At 42.5% G+C, this 24,369-nt stretch overlaps 1 protein-coding gene across 1 annotated transcript; it reads left to right on the top strand.

Moving 5' to 3' along the window:
• The first annotated feature begins 3,524 nt into the window (after positions 1-3,524).
• On the top strand, positions 3,525-23,616 carry LOC139927284 (C-Jun-amino-terminal kinase-interacting protein 1-like). The gene is made up of 12 exons (XM_071919347.2): positions 3,525-3,596; positions 12,917-12,992; positions 14,816-15,427; positions 16,800-17,366; positions 19,597-19,806; positions 20,043-20,118; positions 20,210-20,376; positions 20,491-20,594; positions 21,347-21,457; positions 22,260-22,330; positions 22,905-23,003; positions 23,544-23,616. Exons 1-12 carry the CDS (start codon positions 3,525-3,527, stop codon positions 23,614-23,616), a joined length of 2,238 nt encoding a protein of 745 aa, XP_071775448.2.
• The last annotated feature ends 753 nt before the right edge of the window (positions 23,617-24,369 follow it).

The following is a 24,369-nucleotide window of genomic DNA, read 5'->3' as shown; positions in this document are numbered from 1 at the left end:
AGCAGACTCAAGATTGGCTCCAGTGGACTTCGGATCAGTTCCCGTAGACCCAGGACCAGCTCTGATAGACCCAGGATAAGCTACAGTAGACCTAGGACTGGCTCCAGTTGACTTAGGACCAGGTACAGTAGACCCAGGACTCCAGCTCCAGTAGACCCAAGATTGGCTCCACTAGACCCAAGACTTGCTCCAGCAGACCTAGTACCAGCTCCAGTAGACCCAGGACTCCAGTTCAAGTAGACCAAGAACTAGCTCTAGTAGACCTTGGACCTGACCCAATAGACCCAGAAACAGCTCCAGTAGACCTAAGGACCCAGCTCCAGTAGGCCAGGAGCAGCTCTGGTAGACCCAGGACCCCAGATCCAGTAGACCTAGAAATAGCTCCAGTGGACCGACCGGCCCCAATAGACCCAGAAACAGCTGCAGTAGACCCAAGGACCCAGCTCCAGTAGGCCCAGGAGCAGCTCTGGTAGACCCAGTACCCCAGATCCAGTAGACCCAGGACCCTGTCTCAAGTATACCTAGGACCAGCTCCAGTACAGCCAGGACTGGTTTCAGTAGACTCAGGACCGCCTACAGTAGACCCAGGATTAGCTCCAGTAGACACAGGACTGGCTCCAGTCCACCCAGGACGCAGGGCCCTGGCTCCAGTAGACCCAGGGCCAGCTCCAGTAGACTTTGCACCAACTCCAATACACCCAGGACATATAGGACCCAGAGAGATCTCCAAATCTAGCTCTACCGAGAGAGGCAGGTGCACCCATCCTTCCTGCTCAGTCCATGCTGCTGTTCCTGGGGATGGACCGCGCTGAGGATGGGGAAAGCTGGATGGAAGACCAGTGGGAGAAATGGTATGCTGACTTTCCTCTAAAGTGGTGACATTGCAAAAATTAAATACTTGCAATTTAAAAAATAATTTTGGTATGAAAGTGGTCAAATTTAAAGATCTTGAATATCGGAACAAAATATCCTCTATCAGTAGTTTCAATCCAAGAATATTGGTATCCGTGTCAGCTTTCAAAAACCATATCAGTTGAACCCTATCTTTAACAATACATCTTGTACTCTTTTGTGGGATGCAATGCAAATGCAATTCACTGCAGCAACTGGTTTTATTGTAGGTTGGCAGCAAAACATAGGCAGACCAATCGTCAGTAACAGTCCACTATGTTAGGTGTCAGAGACCTTCTGAAACCATGTAGCCATGTTCCTTTGTTGTACGTCATAAATCCACAGTGACAGACATCAACCTTTCCCCCATCCTGCCTGACTCTTGAATCAACTCAGACTTCAATATTGATGACTCTAACTTGGAGTAGGACTTGAACATCTCTTAAATGTCTTAACTTAAATGTCTCCAAAGTAGAGATGTAGGTTGACCCGGTCACAACTAAAGTTTTTAGCAAATAAGGATGTCCTTCCAGGCTAATTGATGAACTCCTAGCTTAGCTAAGTGTCCATATTGACTCTGTGTACCACCATGCATTTAATTTCAAGAGGGGTAACGAGGTTGAGTATAGAGTGAAGCACATCTCTTAAGCAATTTATGCATCTATTATCAAAAGTACAAGGCAGCAAAGAGAGCTAGGGAGAGCATTTACAAATGTTAGCTGACTATAGTGGTATTTGTAATGAAACTGACAAAGTATGTCACATTGAGAAAAAACGTGACCAGAAAATGGTCAGATATGGTTTTTTTTAGGCAATGTAGACTGTGATGTGTGGAACTCAGTTCATCAAGGCATCGAGACAAGACTTAGATGAGTGATCTTATGAATAAAAGGACACAAAAATTCAAGTAGGATCTACTCTCCACACATATTTTATTATCGATCAGGTTGTTTAGCTAGATAGCACGAATACAAAGGACAGACACTGTCTCAATAAAAGAATTGAGACTTAATGTGGGTTTCATTGAAAAATTGTATTGTCCCATGGTTTAAAAGCTGTTTCATTGGATTTCATTGGTGCTGTTTTCAGCGGACAGGTTTATTGTTCTGTGCTGTTTAAGAAAAAAGTTGGAAATGATGCTGTTAATACAATGTGATGCTTATTTTAATATTATAACCATAAACACATTGATGCGCCATGGTTGAATGTCATGTTTCTGTGTGCATGCTTCTCAGGTTGACTGATGACTTCAGTCTGAATGAGTTTGAAGATGAAGATCTGTCTGACCTCACTGAGATCACAGACCGATACCATGACCAGGTAGGACAGAATGAAGGATGAAGGGAGAAAGAGAGGAATAGAGCAATAGGTGCATCAGACTGAACGCAGTCTGCATTTACACAGGAACCGAAAATTTTTGTTTAACCCTGTGATTCAGATCTGATGTTTTCACTGCTGGTTAAAGGACTACACTACACTTTATTGACTTACTGGGTGGATGGCTGGCTGGGTGACCGACTGACTGACTGATTGACTGACCTATTGTTTTGTTGGCTGACTGACTGATTTGTTGGTTAACTGAATGACTGACTGACTGGTTTGTTGGTTGGCTGGCTGAATGACTCAATGACTGACTGGTTTGTTGGCTATGTTGGCTGGCTGACTGATTGTTTGTTGGTTGGCTGGCTGAATGACTGACTGACTGACTGACTGACTGGTTTGTTGGCTGGCTGGCTGACTGAATGATTGTTTGTTGGTTGGCTGACTGACTGACTGACTGGTTTGTTGGCTGGCTGGCTGACTGAATGATTGTTTGTTGGTTGGCTGACTGACTGACTGACTGGTTTGCTGGCTGACTGAATGACTGACTTACTGACTGGCCTCAGTGATGAGGGTTGACTGGCCTGTCGCTTTTGTCTCTCCCTGGCTGGGTTTACTGTTACGTGCTACAATCACATTAGTCTGTGACACACACACACAAACACACACACAGACACACGCGCGCACACACACACACACACACACATGCACACATACACAGGCATAGTGTTTATTAGCCTTACTCACAGAAAATGCCACAGGCAGATGAGCTGATGATGTCATGCCTCACTGTGATTGGTTAACCCTGACTTCCTCCTCCTCCCCCTCCCCTCCTCCTCCTCTTTCTCTCTCTCTCTCTCTCTCTCTCTCTCTCTCTCTCCTCCCTGCCTCATTCCCTCTGTCAATCCTCGTTCACCCCATCTCTGTTCAACACCTCCCACCTCTCTCTCTCTCCACCTTCCTCTCGCTCTGTCTCTCTCCCTCTTCCTTCTGCTCTGCTCCGTTCCTGCCAGGAAGATGACGACGTCGATGACAATGATGATGTGGCATCGCGGCCGGCCAATCGCGCGGCGGGGAGGGAGGGCCGGGGGCGTGTCCACAGCCTCGACTTGGAGCTGATCGATGCTGAGGAGACCGAGGGAGAGGAAGGGGACGAGAGGGAGGCAGAGGAGGGCGAAGGAGGCCTTGTCCGAGCGGAGGAGCGCCTACAGCGGCTTAACAACAGAGGAGAGGAGGAGGAGGAGGAGGAGGAGGAGGAGGGTAGGAGGAAGGCTGCTCTGTCGTCCGTCGGAGGGGGATCATCCTCTGTCGTCATGGATACATATCGACCCAAGAGACCCACCACCCTGGCTCTGTTCCCACAGCTGCCCCAACCCGGCACCCAGGTAGGGCTCTGGGTGTCTGGGAGGCTCCACTGCTTTAGAATGAGCTGTGGAAATAGGTTACAGTGTGTCTAGTGTGTGTGTGTATGTGTGTGTGTTGGACTGTGTGTTTGGCATGTTTGTCTGTATGTATGTATGTGTGTGTGTGTGTGTGTGTGTGTGTGTGTGTGTGTGCTCCTGGGAGGATCCTGCCTTTAGAGCAGCTAGCTGTGTAAATGGGTTACAGTCTGTTCTCTGTATGTGTGAGTGTGTGTGTGTGTGTGTGTGTGTGTGTGTGTGTGTGTGCGCGCGCCTGCTGGGAGGATCCTATCTTCAGATTGAGGCAGCTGTAGCACTAGCTAGCTGTGTATCAGTAAATGGGTTATATTCTGTTTACTGTGTGTGTGCTTTTGGGTGTGTATGTATGTATGTGTGTGAACGTCTGTGTGTGTGTGTGTGTGTGTGTGTGTGTGTGTGTGCTGGCACTGGGTCAGCCTTATAAGCTGTAGCTCAGCTGTAGCAGTATCTTGCAGTGTGTCGGGAAATAGGTCTCTGCTCTGTTTATTGTAAGGTTTGCTGGCAATATTCCGGCAAAATGCTGCATTTAGAACGGTAATATTCAGTAAATGGACATCATTTAGTCCAATGCTTTTATCCAGAGTGACTTAGAATACAATGAGTTAGCAGATAGGGCCTCAGTGTCTTGCTCAAGGACACTTTAACAGGACACACTGGCTGGTGTGGGGATTGAACCCCAGACTTTCTCGAGACAGGACGGGTCTAAATAGCTTCCAGGCTGCTGTCACCTCATCAAATACTTGTATAATTGTAAGTGTCTAGCAGTAAGAATAACGAACACGATTAAAAGCGGTGCTCAGTAAATGACTTCTGCTTTGAGCCGGCAGCAGCAGTAGTAGTACCCTGGTGTGTCCCTTTAAATAGGTTGTATCCTGTTTACTGTGTCAGCACAGATCAGACCAAGAGCCTAAAGCTGGATTTCCCTTCAGCATCAACATGTAAAAATCACTCAACACAGAGAGCATCAAGAGCCACATCATCACTTCTTTGACTGCTGTTGTTGTTGTGACTCCCTTCGCCTATTAAGAATGCAATAGGCTAAAATCATCACTGCATCAAAATAACACGCCACTAAAACTATAGAACGTTAGGGAATCTCCATGTATAGAGGTGTATGAAAGAAATGGCTCATGAAGCTCATATTCAGAGTATTAATGTGCATGTAACTCTCCCATGGTTCATGGACAGTGACTCAGATTTCCTGCAATGTGTATGCATCGGTGTTCCAGCTAGAGCTGTCTGTTGCAGCCAGGTCAAAGGGACAGACATAATGATTTTACTTAAGTGTTTTTAGGGGAACTGGACGAGTCAAGGCTACATTGTAAGCCAGAGTTGAGTTCAATTCACTTTCAGTTCAATCTATTCAGGAAATGTAAAGATTTTGACTATTTTGCAATAAAAGACTCTATAAAGAAATGATTGAGAATGATTGCACTATTATGAATAAGACAATTGTAGTTTCAATGTATAATGTGAAACTGACTGAATTTGAAGAGAACTAAAAGAGGCCAAAGTGACTACTATGCTAGTTGCATTAATTCCTGATAAAATTCCCATTGTCAAAGGCAAAATCATTTCTTATAAATCAGCTTCATGAACTTTACCAGATAATAAATTTCATGTCAATAAAACATTGTAAAGAATCAATTTTGTCTCTATCCGCAGCCTGTAAGTAATTACAATAACTGAAAGAAGATTGTTTTTATATGGAAATGGAATTTCCTGTCATGTTTAAAATTGATTGACTCTGTAATTTCATTTTCTATCACAATCCGTAGAAGTCAAGCCTTGACATCAAAGCCATATGTCCATTAAAGATTTAACACTTCACCCTTGTTAACTAGAGACATGATGATAAACGTGAGGAGAAAATGATAGATCCTTCCTAACCCATATAGTGCTGACAGCCCTTTACCTTGTGCTGTCTCTGTCTGTCTTTAAGGCTTATCTAACAGAATTGACCCTCTTCTAGGATAGTAATCTACAGTGTTTTATCCAATCTACCTCATGCTGCAGAGACTTGAGACAGCTTTTTCCAACTTTAAAAAAGCTTTTGAACTATCCTGGTCTATTATGTTGCTTCAGTAGTGGCTATATCTTGTCTATGACCCCCTTCCCACTTGACATTAACATTTGTCCAGACTGCAATCAGATGGAGCAAGAGCAATCCAGGTGTAAACACACTCAAGAAACACTGACGATCCAATCATCCAAACCAAATGCAATGCATCTCCCATCCACTTATAGCAACTACAAAAGCAGAAATAACTCAAATCAAACAAGAAGCAGGTGGTTCAGATAATAACATACTTGTCAAAAAATGGATTGTCAGGATACTGGTGCATGGGGAACAAGCAAGATAACGTGTTTACTGTCAATTAAGGGGTGTAAACACAGAGGAAGTGACGTGTTTCCCATGTGTTTCCAGAATGCACACTGAAATCAAATTTTGATTTCAGTGTGCATACTTGAAACACATTTTAATGTCAGGTATTAATGTAATCCAGCTAAATCATGTCTAGACACAAGCCAGAGATGAAAGTGGGTCTGTAGGTGCTGATAGGAAGATGAGGGAGTTTGCTGTCCTGGACTGACGGAGCCTCTGTTTGTCTTCAGTTTCATACCTCTATGAACTGCTGACATGGATTTAATACAGCAGCATTAAAGAGAGCTAAGGATTGGGTTTCAGGTGGATCAGTGGATTAAGGCACATACGGTACCAGGTATTCACCATATGCTGTTTGGAAGGGTTCCTGACGTTTGTCACATGTCACATAGGACAAATACCACAAAAATAAGCTTTAGAAAACCTGAGGAGAAAACTGACTGGGCAAAATATTAGTGTTATATTGATATAATATCTCTGTCTCTCCCAGAATTATATTCTTGTCAGGGTGGAAAAGCCTCTGAAATAGTATTTAGACCATCATGGGACACTAAAACTCTCCATTGAAACCTAGGATAATAATAATAATGATAATAATAATACCATATTAATGGATATTTGTGTGGAATCCCATCAAAATGTCGGAATCATTAGAATCAATTCAGGTTAAGGGCTTCCTCTAGACAACCAGTGTAGTATTGATCGATTCTACAATAAATATGTAATCAAACAACCTGCATCTATCAGTCTAGCCCTGCTGTATGTTAATGAGTACAGTGTAATCTGCTGTAAACTGTGTCCTCGGTAACTTCACCTGCTGGCCAGCTGGACTCACCACAGGCAGTGGATTAGACTGATAACACTCACTACCACTTAACATGAATGGACTGTAAGCCCCGACCCCTGTGTGTGTATGTGTATGTGTGTGTGTGTGTGTGTGTGTGTGTGTGTATGCATTCTCTCTTAGGTAAAATTAAGTTAGCTGTCTATAGGTTCCAAAAGTAGTGTGTGTGTCTGTCTGTATGTGCGTTGTTTGATGCTGAGCGTGCCTATTATGAAGATGTACAGCTATAAGCAAATAGATAAAGACAGTAGTACTAAAATGAATAGACAGGATATTGGTGTTCAAATCAACATTCTTCAGTTGTCATTTGTTTATTAATTGGATTATCACCATTATTGGAATTGTCTGGATGCTGTCATAACTGCTCCAAATGGGACCCTATGTATTCATTATCCATTTAAAATCTACAGTAAAGATGGACTGATGAAGAAAAACAGTATGTCGACCATATGGTCCCTGGCACCACCGGATTACACACACATCCTGATCTGAACGTGTGTGTGTGTGTGTGTGTGTCTGTGTGTATTTGTGTCTGCATCATGTCCAATGTTGGGCTTGTTACTCAAAAAAAGTAGCACATCACTCAATACTCATTACTCATTTGAAATTGCAAATTGAATTTGCTTATTATTCCCTTGGAGCAGTAATTCATTACACTACTCATTACATTACTTTCTGTTCCACCTCTAAAATTGGCAATGAATGACCTCTGCTACCTTAAAAAAAATCAGAATAACTCCTCTCCTCGCTCCCTCTCCTGTGAATGATCAGAAAGCCTTAGTGGTAGTGGGAATACTTCCACCCAGAGAAAGTCAGCTTTTCTACCATTTCTCATCAAAGTTAGCTGAGTGTGAGAGGATGACAACTAATTATGCGGAAAATGAATCAGTGGATAGAGGTGGGATGTAGTTTTTAGATTATTCAATTTGATTATTATTCAATCTGATATTTATAGGGCTGATAACAAAAGTAAGGACCATATTTTTCTGACTGAAGTAGTGATTCATTACACTACTCGCTACTGGGAAAAGAAGAGAGAAGATAAGATGGGCTTTAAAAAAGGATTGAGGGCAAAAGAGTAAGTAAAAGGAGAGAGAGAGAGGGAGAGTTCACGTTCCAAACCAACCCAAAAACCCATCTGTTTTCTGATGGAATGATGTGTTAGACATTACAGAACATGATGTACGGCGCAGGATCTTGACGGCTTATAGCAGTGAAATCTTTTTATCGTGCCTCTTAACATCAAACAGTTTGTATCCATCTCAGTGTGTCTATCTATCTGTCTCGGTTTTCCTCTCTGCCTATCTCTCTTTCTCTATTCCTCCATCTTCTCTAGACCCTGGAAATCTCTCTAAGCTCTTTGTTTCCTTTAAAAGGCTTCTTATCGTCTTGTCTCATTATCATCTCTCTCTCTCTCGCTCTCTCTCTCTCTCTCTCTTTCTCTTTCAGTTTAATTCAATTCAATGGCTGCTTTATTGGCATGACACAGTGATCCCATATATTGCCAAAGTAGAAAGTGACAAAATGAATCTAATTCACTACAGAGCCAATCGAATAAGAACAGATTAGCCATCCACAGTGTTATTCTTAATCCAGTATCTGCTCATTTTGCTTAATGTGCGAAAACAATCAACACATTCTGCAGTAAAGTTGCAGTAAAACTGTTTGGAGACTGGGGAGATAGTTGAGCTCAGGATATACTTGAGTCATTCTGTCAAAGTACGTCACTATCTTCATATCTCTTACAGTGTAGTTGTCTCAATTTTCTCCAGATGACAAAATGAACATAACCTGGCCTTCCTTGATTGCCAGGTTTGCCTTTTGGTTTGTTTCCAGATTTTTGTTTAGGATCTAGTTTGGTTTGTCCTATCCTGTCCTGAAGCTCTGATATTTGTGGCCAGAGCTTCAGAACCAGCTGGCAGAGGGACTGATAGAGCTTCAGAGCCAGCTGGTAGAGGGACTGGTAGAGCTTCAGAACCTTCAGAACCTTCAGAACCAGCTGGTAGAGGGACTAGTAGAGCTTCAGAACCTTCAGAACCAGCTGGTAGAGGAACTGGTAGAGCTTCAGAACCAGCTGGTAGAGGGACTAGTAGAGCTTCAGAACCTTCAGAACCAGCTGGTAGAGGGACTGGTAGAGCTTCAGAACCTTCAGAACCAGCTGGTAGAGGGACTGGTAGAGCTTCAGAGCCAGCTGGTAGAGGGACTGGTAGAGCTTCAGAACCAGCTGGTAGAGGGACTAGTAGAGCTTCAGAACCTTCAGAACCAGCTGGTAGAGGAACTGGTAGAGCTTCAGAACCAGCTGGTAGAGAGACTAATAGAGCTTCAGAACTAGCTGGTAGAGGGACTGGTAGAGCTTCAGAACCAGCTGGTAGAGCTTCAGAACCAGCTGGTAGAGGGACTGGTAGAGCTTCAGAACCTTCAGAACCAGCTGGTAGAGGGACTAGTAGAGCTTCAGAACCTTCAGAACCAGCTGGTAGAGGGACTGGTAGAGCTTCAGAACCTTCAGAACCAGCTGGTAGAGGGACTAGTAGAGCTTCAGAACCTTCAGAACCAGCTGGTAGAGGAACTGGTAGAGCTTCAGAATCAGCTGGTAGAGGGACTAGTAGAGCTTCAGAACCTTCAGAACCAGCTGGTAGAGGGACTAGTAGAGCTTCAGAACCTTCAGAACCAGCTGGTAGAGGAACTGGTAGAGCTTCAGAATCAGCTGGTAGAGGGACTAGTAGAGCTTCAGAACCTTCAGAACCAGCTGGTAGAGGAACTGGTAGAGCTTCAGAATCAGCTGGTAGAGGGACTGGTAGAGCTTCAGAACCAGCTGGTAGAGGGACTGGTAGAGCTTCTGAACCTTCAGAACCAGCTGGTAGAGAGGACTGTGATCTTTGACTGTTGGCATTGCAGGGCTTTGTAGTGATAGGCGTGTCACTGAATGAAGAGTGTTTGTAATATTTGATGGCTGTCTTTTGTATTTTGGTAATACTGTAAGTGGATATTGATCAAGTTCTGACCTGCATACGTTATTGCCTGTGTTCATTTGGAGTCTTACATATTTATGTATATTTTTTGCACAACTCTACATACAGGACAGAACTTCAACATACAGGACTTCTAGTGGATGGTTTCCAATTTTGAGAAGTCTTTGGACCCCACACTTCACTATGATATAATTCAGTTGGATGTATGACTGAGTCGAGTTTTGAGCTGGATCCTAATCAGAGTATCAATCGGATTTTTTTTTGTTTGATAGTGAAAAATTCCTTTTTGTCTTTTCTTTTTATCTTTTCTTTCTTTTCCACTCTTTTCCTTACTAAAATTGAAAAGTGTGTACAAGCTCTGTTGTAAACCCTCTTGGGAGGGAGAAAGAAGAACAAAGTCATCGACAAACATCAGACGACTGACCTCTGCGTCCTGCAGAGAAACACCTGGGGCTGTGGAGTTTTGAAATTGTAGGATGAATTCATTGAGTTGGGCTCATACTGCATCCCTGCCTCACTCCACAGCACTATCTGAGGTGGCTAGTTCTATTGTTTTTAAGTGTACATTCTTTTAATTAAATCATATGTTTTACCACCTTTGCCACTCTTGTAGAAAAGCCTCAGTCAAAAGCTTCTTTGAAATCTACAGAGCATAAACAAAGGGGTGTTAATTAGGGCAACTAGATTAAAGATATGATCAGTGTGCGTTGGGCATGAGTCCAATCTGATTGTTGTAGTCAATTAGGAATTTCACAAGTTTGGGAGTTGATAATACTGCAAAGCACTTTGGTAGCACATATCCATATTTGGGGGTCAAATTTGTCACCACTTTTGAATAGAGTTGTGTCGTATTCCGATTCTCAGGAAAATAACCTACGCTCAGGATTTGGTTGAATAATTTGAGGATAGCGGATTTGAATTTTTCTGCACTGTCTCATAGCATTTCATTTAGGATGCTGGAATTCTAGAGGTGTGTGGATGTCTTTGATTACCAGTCCCATTTGTTACAATGTTTGTATTTGTTCTGTGTCTGAGTCAGTAGCTAATGGTGTTGGTCCGAATAGTGTCTGAAAATGTTCAGTCCAAATTTCTCCATCATGTATTATCAACTCCTCATACTTTGAAGGAATCACACCGAGAATGAATTTGCCCATGCCAGTGACCCATACCTGACACCAGAATATCATCTGGGAAAATAGGGCAAATCTACAGCAGCATTATTAGGGATGAGATGCTTTTCACTGTTGCAGCACCATCTCATGATAAGACGAATCCTTGCCTACAGTAGCTTTAACAGGTCCCCCAAAAATCCCCCCAAAACTCGGGACATCCCGACATTATCATAGTGATTTCTTGGTGACAGATACAAATGATCATTAGGAGTGTTATTAGACATAAAACTGGTTACATCAGGTTGTGTACCACTCTGCATATTGAACTCACCACCGATTATTATGTTACCCTGCCCTTGGAAATAACAGATATCAGACTCAAGAGAAGCAAATATGTCATCAGAGAAGTGAGGGGATTCAGAGGGAAGGATGTAGATTACACATACTCTCTCTCTCTCTCTCTCTCTCTCTCTCTCTCTCTCTCTCTCTCTCTCTGTCTATCTCTCATTCTTTCTTTCTCTCTCTCTCTCTCTCTCTTACTCGCTTTCGCTCTCACGCTTTCTCTTTCATTCTCTCTCTTTCTCTGTCCCTCTCTCTCTCTCTCTTTCTCTCTCTCTCTCGCTCTCAGTAACCATAGTAACAGAGCAGGGTGTGCGATGGGGAACACAGATGCATGATGGGATGCCAGTGAGTGAGTCAGCGCTCTGCGTTGCTGCCATGATGACGTTGCGGCCGGGCCGTCACTTCCTGCTCAGTGTTCCTTCCTCTTCCTGGCAATGAAGTCATCAGACAGACCGAAAGAGAGGGAGAGAGAAATGAGGGGGGCAGAGAGAGAGAGAGAGAGAGAGCGAGACAGAGAGATAGAGAGACATAGATGAACAGAGGTAGAGAGAGAGAGAGAGATAGATGAACACAGAGGAAGAGAGAGGGAGAAAGAGAGAGATAGATACAGTAACAAAAAGACAGTAACAAAAAGCAGTCCCCTGTCCGCATGTAGAAATTTAATAATAATGATGATGAGTTACAAAGTGCTTTACAAGATAAATCATGAAAAACATAAGCAGTAAATAAAAACATGAGAAGAGTAAAGGATAAAATAAAAGGGCAAATGCACCAAATAAATGAAACAGGAATAAAAGCAGAATACAGACTATAGCTCAAGTAAAAGCACACCTGAAGTGCACGTTTTAAAGTGCTTTAAAAGAGATATAGCCAGGCACTTAAGTCCAAAATAAACTGTAAAGATGATTTTTCAAAACCAATCCTAAATTTCACTGGCAGTCAGTGAAGTGAAGCTTAAATGGGGGTAATGTGCTGTCTCTTCTTGGTCCCTCTAAGCTGATAGTTTGGTGACCTACATCTAATAATTCACCACATTGACCAAATAATAATATCTGGTCAGTCATCAGTCATTTCTCCACTTTGTCTACAGAAATGTTGCCCCTATGTGTTTTTTACAGTGTCAAATGATATTAAATGCAGGGACTTTTAGTGAAGTGATAATATCAAATAGGTACTAGGTACAAGGTTGCCATAATAGAGAATAGAGACAGCTGTAGCAATTAGTATAGTATAAGCAGATTTGGATATTTTGGTGGTAAATTACATTAGATGCAGGGACTTTGACATATTTTAGGATTTAGTAAAATTGACACCCCTGGATCTGAGAACATGTGGTTTGGATGGGAGTCTGTTAACAGGGAAGCCTTGCCTCTTCATGTGTATCTGTTCTATCCATCCTACTTCTATGAGCTACACACTACAGTAAGAAGAGCAGATGTAATGGTTCAGCTGTCTGCCACCACCTCGGGCTAAACTCTAAACAAGACCTCCTCTGTGTGTGTGTGTGTGTGTGTGTGTGTGTGTGTGTGTGTGTGTGCGTCTGTGTCGGATAACCCAATCATGTGTTGCTTGTTGCTCTGAAACTGATGCTCTGTGTTATCAACTCTACCCAGGACACCATCAACAATAACTCTTTAGGCAAGAAGGACAGTTGGAAGGAGTCCCACTCCTCCTCCCCACACATTACAGGTGAGCACATTGTGTGTTTCTGAGATTCAGGAAAAAAACAAGGCAGAATGTTAAGCTTAGTTCTAAGTCAGTAGGCTACAATGAAAAGGTCTAGATTGATGCTGCATTCGTGTCATATTGGAAAGATGGTAAATATGAGCTTCCAACTAGAAAATATTGAGCATTCAGATGGGAAATACTACTAGAAAATACTGTTCACTCAGCTTTCAGATGGTGAATACTACTAGAAAATACTGTTCACATAAGTCATTTTATGATCACAACTCTTAGGACACAACTACTTACAAAATGATTCGTCAATTGGCATCACAAACAGGATCCCAACAGGAGTTGAGAGGAACTCCGGTGAGTAGTTTCTCCGCTCTGATGGGATCCACAAACCTATATTGAGAATTGAAGGATTGCTTGAAGTTTATAATTGTAATTGCTTAGCTGATCTGTGTATTGTTCTAAAGGAACATTTGAAAAGTCCTATAAGGGCTGTGGGGCCTGCCTATGCGGCGGGGTAAGACCACCGGAAAGAATCTATGCTCCTTCTAAGAATCCTTCATGATCTCATAAAAATTGATTTCCTTTTGAAAGGAAGAACTGAGGGAGTTCACTCTCCGAAAAGTTATAGTGCTATACATATTTTTGTCAGGTGAGGCCGACAAGAGGTCTTTTAAGTTGTGATTATCTTTGAAGAGGTAAGGCACACTTAATCGTATACTGGTTGACAGTGTCACCAGTGTGAGAGTGACTACTCAATACCGAGAAGTAACGCCACTTGATTCTGTGTTTCCTTTAGGGGGGTAAAAATATCTTTCTATTTTACTTGATTTGATTCTTGCAATGCATTTTGCTTGCTCTATTATATGAATTTTATCTTTTTCACTTTGTCTTGATGCTTTTAATGTTTTATGTAAAGCACTTTGAATTGCCTTGTTGCTGAAATGTGCTATATAAATAAACTTGCCTTGCCTTGCCTTACTGGATCTTTGGTTTGCTATAAAACATGAATTGAAATCTAAATAGGTGTGAAAGTGTGAAAAACTGATCAGCAGCAAATAAAGTCTACAGAAAGCTTCAGTCAGGACGTCTTGACGGCTTCAAACGAGTTGGAACACATGAACACTTCCGAATCTTTGCTTTTCCCCATCAAGTCGTTCCGACAGTTATTCCCATATGAAATGAATGCAGCATTATTCAGACAAGCTCTCTGGCTGCTGCCAATGAGCTGAAATCTTGGCGTCATTTAAGATTCACTTTGTCTCACTTGTTTGGATTCAGTGTAGAGTAGATGAGGTGCGCTTCAAAGGCCAAAAACACCACTCTTGCATCATAGGAAGATGATGACATTGATAGACATAGAGTTGTTTTTTTGTTTGGTTTTTTTACTTTTAAAAGTGAAAAATGTGGACTTCATTTCAGCACACATTTAACTTTCAACAAACAGCAACATGGGAGAAATAGAAGATCCAAGAAATACAAGTCTTAAAGCAATACTTAACGTTAGTAGGGTATTTTTTTTGTTTTCCTAAATGGTTAACGACCAATGTTGGCCACTCTGAGATTCCATAGTCACCTGTAGTTTTGGACACTTAAGTTGAAATGTTCTGCCAAAGGGAAAAAGCCTTTTAAATCTCTTTATCATGTGTGGATTTTCCCTTTAAGACTCATGTAACTCAACTCCTATCCAGAATCAATTGCTTACTGTACTTTCATAATCCTTCTGTTACCACTGGTTGCCTAATAAATAATCTGCTGCTGCTGCTTTTGTGTCTGTGTGTGTGTGTGTGTGTGTGTGTGTGTGTGTGTGTGTGTGTGTGTGTGTGTGTGTTAAGGGGATCTAACCCCACCAGATACCCAGCCGAAAGCCGAGGACAAGGTCCGAAACAACTCTCGACGCCCCGCCCCCAAACCTCCCACCACCAATGGAGCGGACAGCAGAACCAAATCCCACACTCAGGCTGCCTCCACCGCCGGGGACGCACACTCTCGCTCTCGGGAAAGACAGCCGACCGGCGCCGCGCACACACACTCCGCCGGCGGGCCGAGAAACCAGCGCAGAGGAGGAGGAGGCGGAGGAGGAAGAGGTAGAGGAAGCGGAGGAGGAGGAAGAGGAGCAGCAGCCATGAGAGAGAGAAACCTGGGGGAGATCAGAGGGAGGGACGGAGGGATGGGAGTGAAGGAGGACAGGAGAGGGGGGCGACTGTGCGAGGAGTCGAAGGGGAAGGAGAAAGAGAGGAACGGGCATCAGAAGGCCGTCAGGGAAGCGAACGGACTGAAGGCGCGGGGGGGTGAGGGGAGAGGGAAAGCGGGTCCCAGAGGGGGCAGCAGAGGAGGGGGAGTCAAGGCCAGCAACCTCCTTCCCACCCAAGAGATTTACCTGACAGCCATGGTGGTCCCACGCACGCCTGTAGTGCCCCGAAATCAGGACAGGACCCAAGACCCAGGTAAATAAGTCTTTCAGTTAGTTAGAAGAGAGATTTCCCTTTAACCCTTTAACCAGAGGACCAGGGCTTCAGCCCCCATGTTGGCAAGCCTCCACCCTGCTGAAGTGTCCTTGAGCAAGACACTGAATCCCTACCAGCTTCAGTAGTGCTGCTCTGTAGCTGACTCTGACCTCTGACCTCCCTGTGGAGGGGGGCAAGAGAAGAGAGGATTTCCCTATAGGATCAATAAAGCATCACAATAATATTATCAATACTACAATAACAGATAACCCAATATATGAAGCCAATATTGGCCTCTTTATAAATATCATCCAGTCAGTGTGGTCCACCTCTGATATGATGGATATGATGCAGTTTGATTGATTACATATTTATTGTAGAATTGATCAGTGCTACACTGGGTGTCTATGGGAAGCTCTTAACTTGAATTGATTCTAATGCGACATCTTGGTCTCATGACTCCACTCTGACAAGAATAAAATTCCAGCGGAAACACTGAATGCTTGTAATTGTTTTGGATTTTTCTTTACATGAAAATGGTCAAATTTAGAGACATTGAATATCGGCACAAAATATCAGCTATCAGTAGCTTCAATCCTAAAAATATTGGTGTCGGTATCAGCCTTCAGAAATCCATATCTGCTGAAGCCTAAGTACAACCGCAGTCTTCTGCTGCTGGCAGCGGAGCAGCTCTGCTGGAGCGGTTGGCGGCGTTAAGTGCATTGCTCAAGGGCAAAGTGATGGACATTGTTGAGAGAGAGTAGTGTGTCTCGTTCACTGCCCCTACACTGATTTTCAGCCAGTTGAGGAATGTGAACTGAGTGGCTTTTAAAGTACTTTGTATCCTACAGTATATGTCATGCACATAGTCTTTATCTGGTCATTCTAATGCTTTGTTATGGTATACAATGTGTATGATTAGTGGTATATCGAAATTTTGTTATGCTTGTGCCATTATAACCCTTTAACTTACAACTTAATATACATATAGCATGACATATCGTAAATCGTAATCCTTGGAATTTATGACTGCTATCATTTCCCACCTACATACTGTAAATGCATATATGTTTTTTTAAATTTCATTCATATATTCTTCATATATCCCATTTGCACTTACTCTTAATTAAATCCTATATTTCTTATATATATATATATATTCAATTTCCCCACAGGGATCATAAATGTTTCATCTCATCTAATCTAATGAATATCAGCTAGCTAGTTGGCTGATAAGAAGTGTAATTATTTTGCTGTTATTAACTTATTTGAAGTATTTCTCTCTATCCACCTTGACACTTTATTCTCCAACTGATTTCCAGTGTCCCTCTCTGTAACACTGGCCCCCCTCTCCTTCTTTGTGTTCCTATAGGCCAAAACCATGACAGGACCCAGGACTGCCCACCTGTCCTGTCCCGCTCCAGCAGCGAGGGGGGGTCCAACAGAATGTCCCTCAGCTCAGACACCGAGGGCCCCCCGCCCGGGCCCCTCCATCCTACCCTGCCTGACCGAACCAATCCCGTCATCAGCGAGGAAGAGGGGGAGGGGGATCCGACCCCCTCTGTGAACAGCGGTCCGACCCGCTGCCTCGGAGTTAATGAGAAAAGAGAGAAGGACTGTACCAAGTCAGGAGGCCGAGAGGTGGGTAGTAAAGCTGAGGTGGACGCTTCCAACTCTGTCCCTGCCAAGGGAGGTTCTGTGGCCGGTCGGACCGGACCAAACCGTGAAGCTACAGCGGGGTTGAATTACGACTCTGTGAAATACACTCTGGTGGTGGATGAGCATGCTCAGCTGGAGCTGGTCAGCCTCAAGGACTGTTTCCACAGCTACAGCGAACGCAACGACGACAGCGATGCAGAGACCGTCTACCAGTCAGCCAATGAGGAGGAAGACCCAGAGTATGAGGAGGAGAGGAAGAGGAAAGAAGAGGAGAGGCAAGGTAATGAGGATGATGCATTCTTAACATGGATGGATACATTTTTGTCAGCAAATCTGTGTATCTGGTTGGGGGAAACACATTTTAATTTCACCTTTATTTAACCAGGCAGCCACACTTGAGTTGAGAGCAGACCAAAAAACTTTATCACGATGAGCTTTTACATTGTAAACAAAACACCATAAAGACAAACAGCATACAACAACAAAGAAAAATCCAATCAAAATCACATAAAAGAGAGAGCAAAGAAAAAGACAGTAGCCCAGTATCAAAACAGCAGGCTCATGGGCCAAATCTATTTAAATCTTGACTAAACAAAGCATAGACAGCTCCTTACTGAATCTGCCACAGTTATCAGGTTAAACTCATCATTTTGCAGCGAGTTCCCTGCAGGAGGAGCAGCTCGAGTACATGAAAGCACTTTTGCCTAATTCAGTTTGGACCTTAGCTATAGATAGCAAAAATAATTCCTGCGTCTGTAGACAGTATTTTCCACCAAGTTCTCTAGAGCAATAAGAGCACAAATAATGAGGCAGAGCCAGAATGGCTTTGTAGATAAAAATGTCCACGAGTGGGCACTGATTTTAACTTTTCATAATGAATAGCCAAAAGAATAAAGGCTTTTTAACCTATTTTGAAGTGCTTTGGATCTCTTTTTCCTCATGACTAGAAGAGGCCTAGAAGAAGAAGGTTTTCTGAACCAATTAATTCTAGTAGTAATTTTATGAATGGACAGGGCAGGCCAATCAACCTGAGTATACAAGATAAAATGACAACTGAGCGCTTTATAGTGAGTAATACACCTCAGTGCTCCATGATATACGTCAAACGTCAACAGCATACAGATTTGGAAGATCCATGTAAATATGATATGTTGCCATGGTTACCATGGCACAAAATGGCACAGACCAGTCTCTTCTAGCGCCAAAAGAGAAACATGACTTTTTCCTAAAATAAAACTCTAATAACCTCATCTTCAGTTTATTTATGCTGCTAAATGTGTGGCATCTTTATAGCTGATTTCTCAATGGCTATCCTACATTCTCATACCATGTCCCATATCAGGTGTAGGTTTGGGGGAGACGGGGAAGTGGAAATGAGTAAATATGAGTCCAATATATAGCTGTTTGTTATTTCAACCTGTCAAATCATTCTGTATGCCTTGACTTAAGAGAAGATATATTTTCAACTAATTATTGTACAGAGTTTTAAAAAATATAGTGGCGATATTTACAATGAAAGCAATCAGTAAATAATTGAAGATGTTTGGGAGTTATGAGAATGATAAACTGAATCTAAGCAGAGATATTGGTCTTTGTGTTTGTTGGAGGTCAAAAAGCAAAAACTTGTTCCCTAATGTTTTGGAGATGGTGGGAGTCTAATCTCCCACCATCTCCAAAACATTAGGGAACAAGTTTTTGCATTAGGGAACAAGTTTTTGCCATTGTTGGAGCACGGGTTGGTACATATGGTTTTTTGTCGGTCTACTATGTAGGATACAACTAGCCAAAGTTAAGGACTTTAAAATCAGAACACTGTTTTATGTCTAAATTCTAAGGTCCAACTGCCCGGTGCATCGCAATGATGAAATATGCTATATAACAGCATGGCTCTTTAACATGTTTTAATCATTTTTTTAATACAATGGAGTTCTATGGCTGCTGGGACATGGCTTCATTGGGCACCGGCTACATGGACAGGACTTGTTAGCAAAACATATTCATTGCTGATTTTGTTTTTTTCATAGGATTTGTTGACAGTAAGAAATGCATTAAACACCAGCCATATCCTTTAACTATTTAACCATCATGTTCAGATTAGTAAAATTAGATTTGATTGTTTTTGATCCTAGAATCAATATCTCTCATATTGGCATAAAGTCATCAAAAATTGAGACAGGCCTTGAAGAATCAAGTCCAAGGGGTCTTACCAGGTTTTGCTGATATGTAGAGCTGTGTGTCATCTGCATAACAGTGGATACTGATATTATGCTTGTGTATCATGTCATAAAGGGGGAGCGCAGAAAGAGAAAAGAGTAGCGGGCCCGATAACAAACCCTGTGGAACACCATTTACCAGATAATGGTCAGTTATCTTATATCTTATATGTTCATAAGAATTATGCATGGGAAGCATGGAATAAGGCAAAATAAGTTGAAATCAAGTTGTTTGTTCGCATTGGTCCTAGTGTCTTTCTCCTACCTGTCTGACCCTTCCTTGTTTTCTGCTCCAAGAGAGGAGGAAAGAGGAGGAGAAGAGAAGAAAGGAGCAGGATGAGGTGAAGAGGAGGAGAGAGGAGGTGGTGAACATCAGCAAGCATTCCAAGGTGACGTCAACCACGACCTCGGAGGAAGAGGAGTCTAATGGAGGAAGGGCCGGAGCTCCCAGAACCAGGAAGTTCCTCAACCTGTTTGTCAATGGCAGCAGCAATTACAACTCCACTGGTTAGTTTCCTGTTTTAATGCTTAGGTAAACTCGATCAGTTCAATCACTAAATACATTTATGTACAGTCACTGGATAAAGTATTGGGACTGTTTTGGTAGCAAATTATCGATTCAGGGACTTTGCCATAGCTTAGGGTTTAGTGAATTGACTCTGTGGCTTCTTATCAAAAGATGAAAATGAGACAAAAGCACAGACTATTGATTGTGACTATAACATCCATCCTGTATCGTTCAGGCGCTGGGTCGTTCGGTATGTTCTCCTGTGTTCTGGACGGAGTGGAGAGACAGCAGAGCCACAGAGCTGTCTACAGGTTAATACACATCAACTCACACACAACCATTGTCCCTATATCCAAATAACCGCATTATCTTAAAGCTGTTCTTTGCCTACGTTCTTTTTAGGTTTGTCCCTCGCCATGCCGATGAGCTGTACCTGGAGACGGACGACCCAGTGTTAATGCTGGCCCAGTCTGAGGACCTGTGGTGCCAGGGTTACAACATGAGGACAGGATCTACTGGCATCTTCCCTGCCTACTATGCTGTCAGGGTGGACAAAGACACCAGCAAAGGTACGTCTCAAATTCCAATGCATAGAGAGGACATCGCCATCCTCAACGACATTCTTGAATCGTACTTCGGCTGGCAAACCTAAGATGTTTCTCTGTTCTCATCTCTCCTCTCAGTCCAGAAAGATGGTTGGATAGAGCAGTTCTTGGTGCGATTCCTGGGTTCAGTTCAGGTTCCCTTCCACAAAGGCAATGATGTGCTGTGTGCTGCGATGCAGAAGGTACACAACCATAGACACTGAAGAACAGAACTACACAATGAAAGCCAGAACTGCTGATTAAGAGACTTTAGGCACTGCAATTCCAGCCAACAATTCTCATGTGAAGAAAAGAGGCAGTCACATTATGACAAAACTCTGTCTGTGGCTGGTAGATATTGCAGGTAGTACATGCTAGCAAGAACTGTAGCTTCCTCTCAATGACTCTCTGGTTTCAAACCCAAGCCACACTACTGACCAAGGTAATTTCACTAGCTCTTAAATGAGTTGAAGGGTAGAATTTCTACCAGAGGAGTGAGTATCTGACTCAAATCCAGTGTGTTATGTAACGTGAGAGCTGTACTTGTCCCAGCTGTAATCGTCGTGTTTCCTCAGAAAGCCCCTACTGTGTCCAAATCCTTATTAAGAACATTTGGTGCGTAGAGCCGGCTGCCTTAGGTTTAGGCTTTAGTTTGTTCAAGGGACACTTGCTATAGGTCTTTTGTATTTTCCATTTTATTTTTCAGCAGGGTCACCCGACATTGTAAGATAAGATAAGATGAAACTTTATTGATCCCTGCGGGGAAATCAGGTTACTGCAGCATCAAAAGTAGGATAGGATTCAGCAGGGAAAAACAACCGAAATATAATATAATAATAAAGCAATAAAGAGTCATATAAACATGCTGGTGACAATTTAAACACGTTAAGTACACTGTGTTGGTTGGCAATATGAGCAGGCAGGTCAATTGATTGATTGATTGATATGTTTATAGGTAGCATGTAACAGGCGGTTGGCGATGCAGCCTCCTTCAGCCTGTGTGCTGGAGGTCAGTGTGAAGGGTCTGAAGATCAGCGTCCAGGACCAGTGTCACTCTGCTGTCAGGGTAGGTACTCTATCTATCTATCTATCTATCTATCTATCTATCTCATCTCTTCCCTATCCTCTATCTTGCCTCCTATTCCTCTCTCTCCTCCTTCTCTCCTCCCCCTCTGTGTCCTGGATGCCAGTCTGAAGGGACTGAAGACCAGCGTGTTTCCCCTAGAATTTGATTCTCATCAGGGTGGAAAAGTCTCTGAAGCAGCGATTAGACCATCATGGGACACTAAAACTCTCCACTAAAACCTACAAGTTATGGAGAGGGCCACACCTTGCCAAACCCAGCTGATGCCCATGGATTCCTGCAGCAGAAGATCATGGTGCTGGAAATAAGGAGAGCCTTGTAGTTGGGTTAACAACGCTCTCCAGTGGCAATCAGGAGTAACTGCAACTGGACCAGTGGTCAGTCAGTGACAAAACCAATATGGTGTATAATGACCAGCACCCCCCTCCTTTCTGCCACCTTGCTACCTTCTCCTCCTTCTTCCACATCCTTCCTTCTCCCTATTTCCTCTTTTTTCTCTCCTCCTCCACCTCTCTTGTCACATTTATTGGACCCTTTATAAAAGACGTAATGGTGATTCTGGCTCCTCTGCAAGTATGGATAAATACCAGAAGGATTTGTGAAGGTTTAGCCCTACTTAAGCTGTTTCACGCACATCTAGACAAGCTCATGTTGTATTTTTCTCTCAGAGCTTTTCCCACCCACCAAGAACTAGAAAATGGAGGTAGGATGGCAAATTTTGGGCTTGAATAATTCAAATAACTCACTCTCTCTCTCTCTCTCTGTCTCTCCCTCTCTCTCTCAGGGGGACCAGTGTTTCCATTTCTTCCAGTTGAAGAACATCTCATTCTGTGGCTGTCATCCAAAACACAGCAAGTGAGTTAAACCGCTTTGATACAGTTAATCCCTTCCTACACTTGCATGGAAAAAAATGTAACAATATTTTAAAATATATATATATATATTCTGTATTATGAAGAACCACAGTTTTTCAGAGCGCAAGATAGCTAACTGGCAAACCTGAATGACAAAGAAGGAACTCTGGTCAAAATATAAATGGCTTCTTTTTTTATTGAGTCATGACCAGGATATCTAACTGCCTAGATCGCTATAGGCTAGTATGGCTAGTTTGAACTTGGAAGGTCAGCTAGGCTAACTAGCTAACCTAGATAACTTAGAATGGCATGTTTTCAGTTAGTATCAAGAGTGCTAGGCTTCATAATATTAGCTTCCTCCTCTCTTACCTTGTGCCTTTTCACTGGGCTTCACTCTAAAATTACTTAGCTAGAAAAACTGTGGTTCTTTGGCTCCGCCCACTGAGGTTTAACTCAACCAATCAGATTATTTCTGCCTCCAGAGCAGCTCTGCCTCCCAGAAATGTTTGTAGAACCAAAACTCTAATCTCCAAGTTGCCTGAGTACAGTTTCTGATGCTGATGATTGCACTGCAGGTATTTTGGTTTCATCACCAAACACCCCGACCAGCAGCGCTTTGCCTGCCATGTGATGATGTCAGAGACGACATCACTTCCTCTGGCCGAGTCTGTAGGGTGAGACCTCCCTCCTCTTCTTCTTCCTCTTCTTCTTCCTCTGCCTCCTTTCTCCTCCTCTGCCCGAGAGTGTCTATTCTATTCTATATACTAGAGCATGCAACTGCCCCACTCAGGCACTTTCAACTTATCTGTTGTAAAAGTAGCAATAATTAAGCTACAATGTTCTGCTTATAAAAATGGTAAAATAGTTTGTTTTTTAATAAGCTTTTTCATCATCATGCAGCATATTGCACATGGATTCATTTGAAATGAAAATCATTGGAAATAATTGGTAGATAAACTCAGAGAATTGAGAAATACAAAATGGGAAATAACGTGGTACACACTGATAAGTTCCCATATAAACCTCTTATATATTTTTTTAGATTATTGATAAATCAAATCTAAATATCAATTTTGTATTTTTTGTTAGCCGGTCGTGATGTTAGGATATCTAAATATTTTCTGTCACTGCTGTTATGTAAACTATAATAGAGACTGGAAGATAATAATAGAAATATAATAGACTCTTTCCTATTCTCCTCTCGTCTCCCGTAGGAGGGCCTTCCAGCAGTATTATAAGGAACATGTCGGCTACTCCTGTCCCACTGAAGACATCTTCATTGAATAAGATCTCTCGTCCATCCAGACTGTACTGAATACTCACTATGTGCATGTAAGCCTGGTCTTACGCCGCAATCTGGACTTCTGCTATATCCTCTTCAAACTACTTGCATGGTGGATTTCTTTCGTTGGCAGCATCCAATGGTACAGCAAGTTTTTTTTTTTTTTTGGTCATGTCACATATAAATACCTCTATGGATGGACGGTATCGCAGTGACTGTGATGTTCCATGCAGTAAAAAAAATTTAAAAAATCTGTAACATAAACCAACCAAAACTCAAACACAAATATCAAATATTGGTGTGTTATATAGGCCAAGTGACTGTCCACTACATGCTACGATGACGTTTAGCCCCTACACTTTTCATAGTGGTGTCACTGTGTAACTGAACACACAGATACTGGATGTAGACCCTTATGTGCATCTGGTATGTTGAAGCCTTCAGGTCTATGGAGCTAATTTAATGCCAGAATGCTTATACTATATCTTCATTTTGTGAACTTACAGCTTTGCTTTGTACACACATTACAGGTTCTGTGGCTGTGTGCAAGTTTCACACATTTGTAATGAAAAAATCTGTAGCTTTAATTCCAGTTTGCATACTAAGTTTTGGACTAATAGCTCCATTGTATAAACTTGCAGCAAATGGTTTGTAGTTGTGTTTAAGGTCACATATAGTTGAGAAATTCACAGACTTGCAAATTTGTGAATTTATTTACAAGTGCGAGTAGAGTGTTGACTTTGAGGAAAAAGTTATGA

The sequence above is a fragment of the Centroberyx gerrardi genome, chromosome 4, assembly GCF_048128805.1.
Source record: "Centroberyx gerrardi isolate f3 chromosome 4, fCenGer3.hap1.cur.20231027, whole genome shotgun sequence".
In the NCBI taxonomy this organism is placed as follows: Eukaryota; Metazoa; Chordata; class Actinopteri; order Beryciformes; family Berycidae; genus Centroberyx; species Centroberyx gerrardi.
Note: the sequence above shows the minus strand (reverse complement) of the source record. Positions and strands in the feature narration are given on the sequence as shown.

Coding starts and splice junctions, on each gene's coding strand:
- LOC139927284 (XM_071919347.2), top strand. CDS start 3,525: ATGGATACATATCGACCCAAGAGACCCACCACCCTGGCTCTGTTCCCA. Junction 12,993..14,815: donor CTCCTCCCCACACATTACAG/GTGAGCACATTG, acceptor GTGTGTGTTAAG/GGGATCTAACCCCACCAGAT. Junction 22,331..22,904: donor TGTCATCCAAAACACAGCAA/GTGAGTTAAACC, acceptor ATTGCACTGCAG/GTATTTTGGTTTCATCACCA.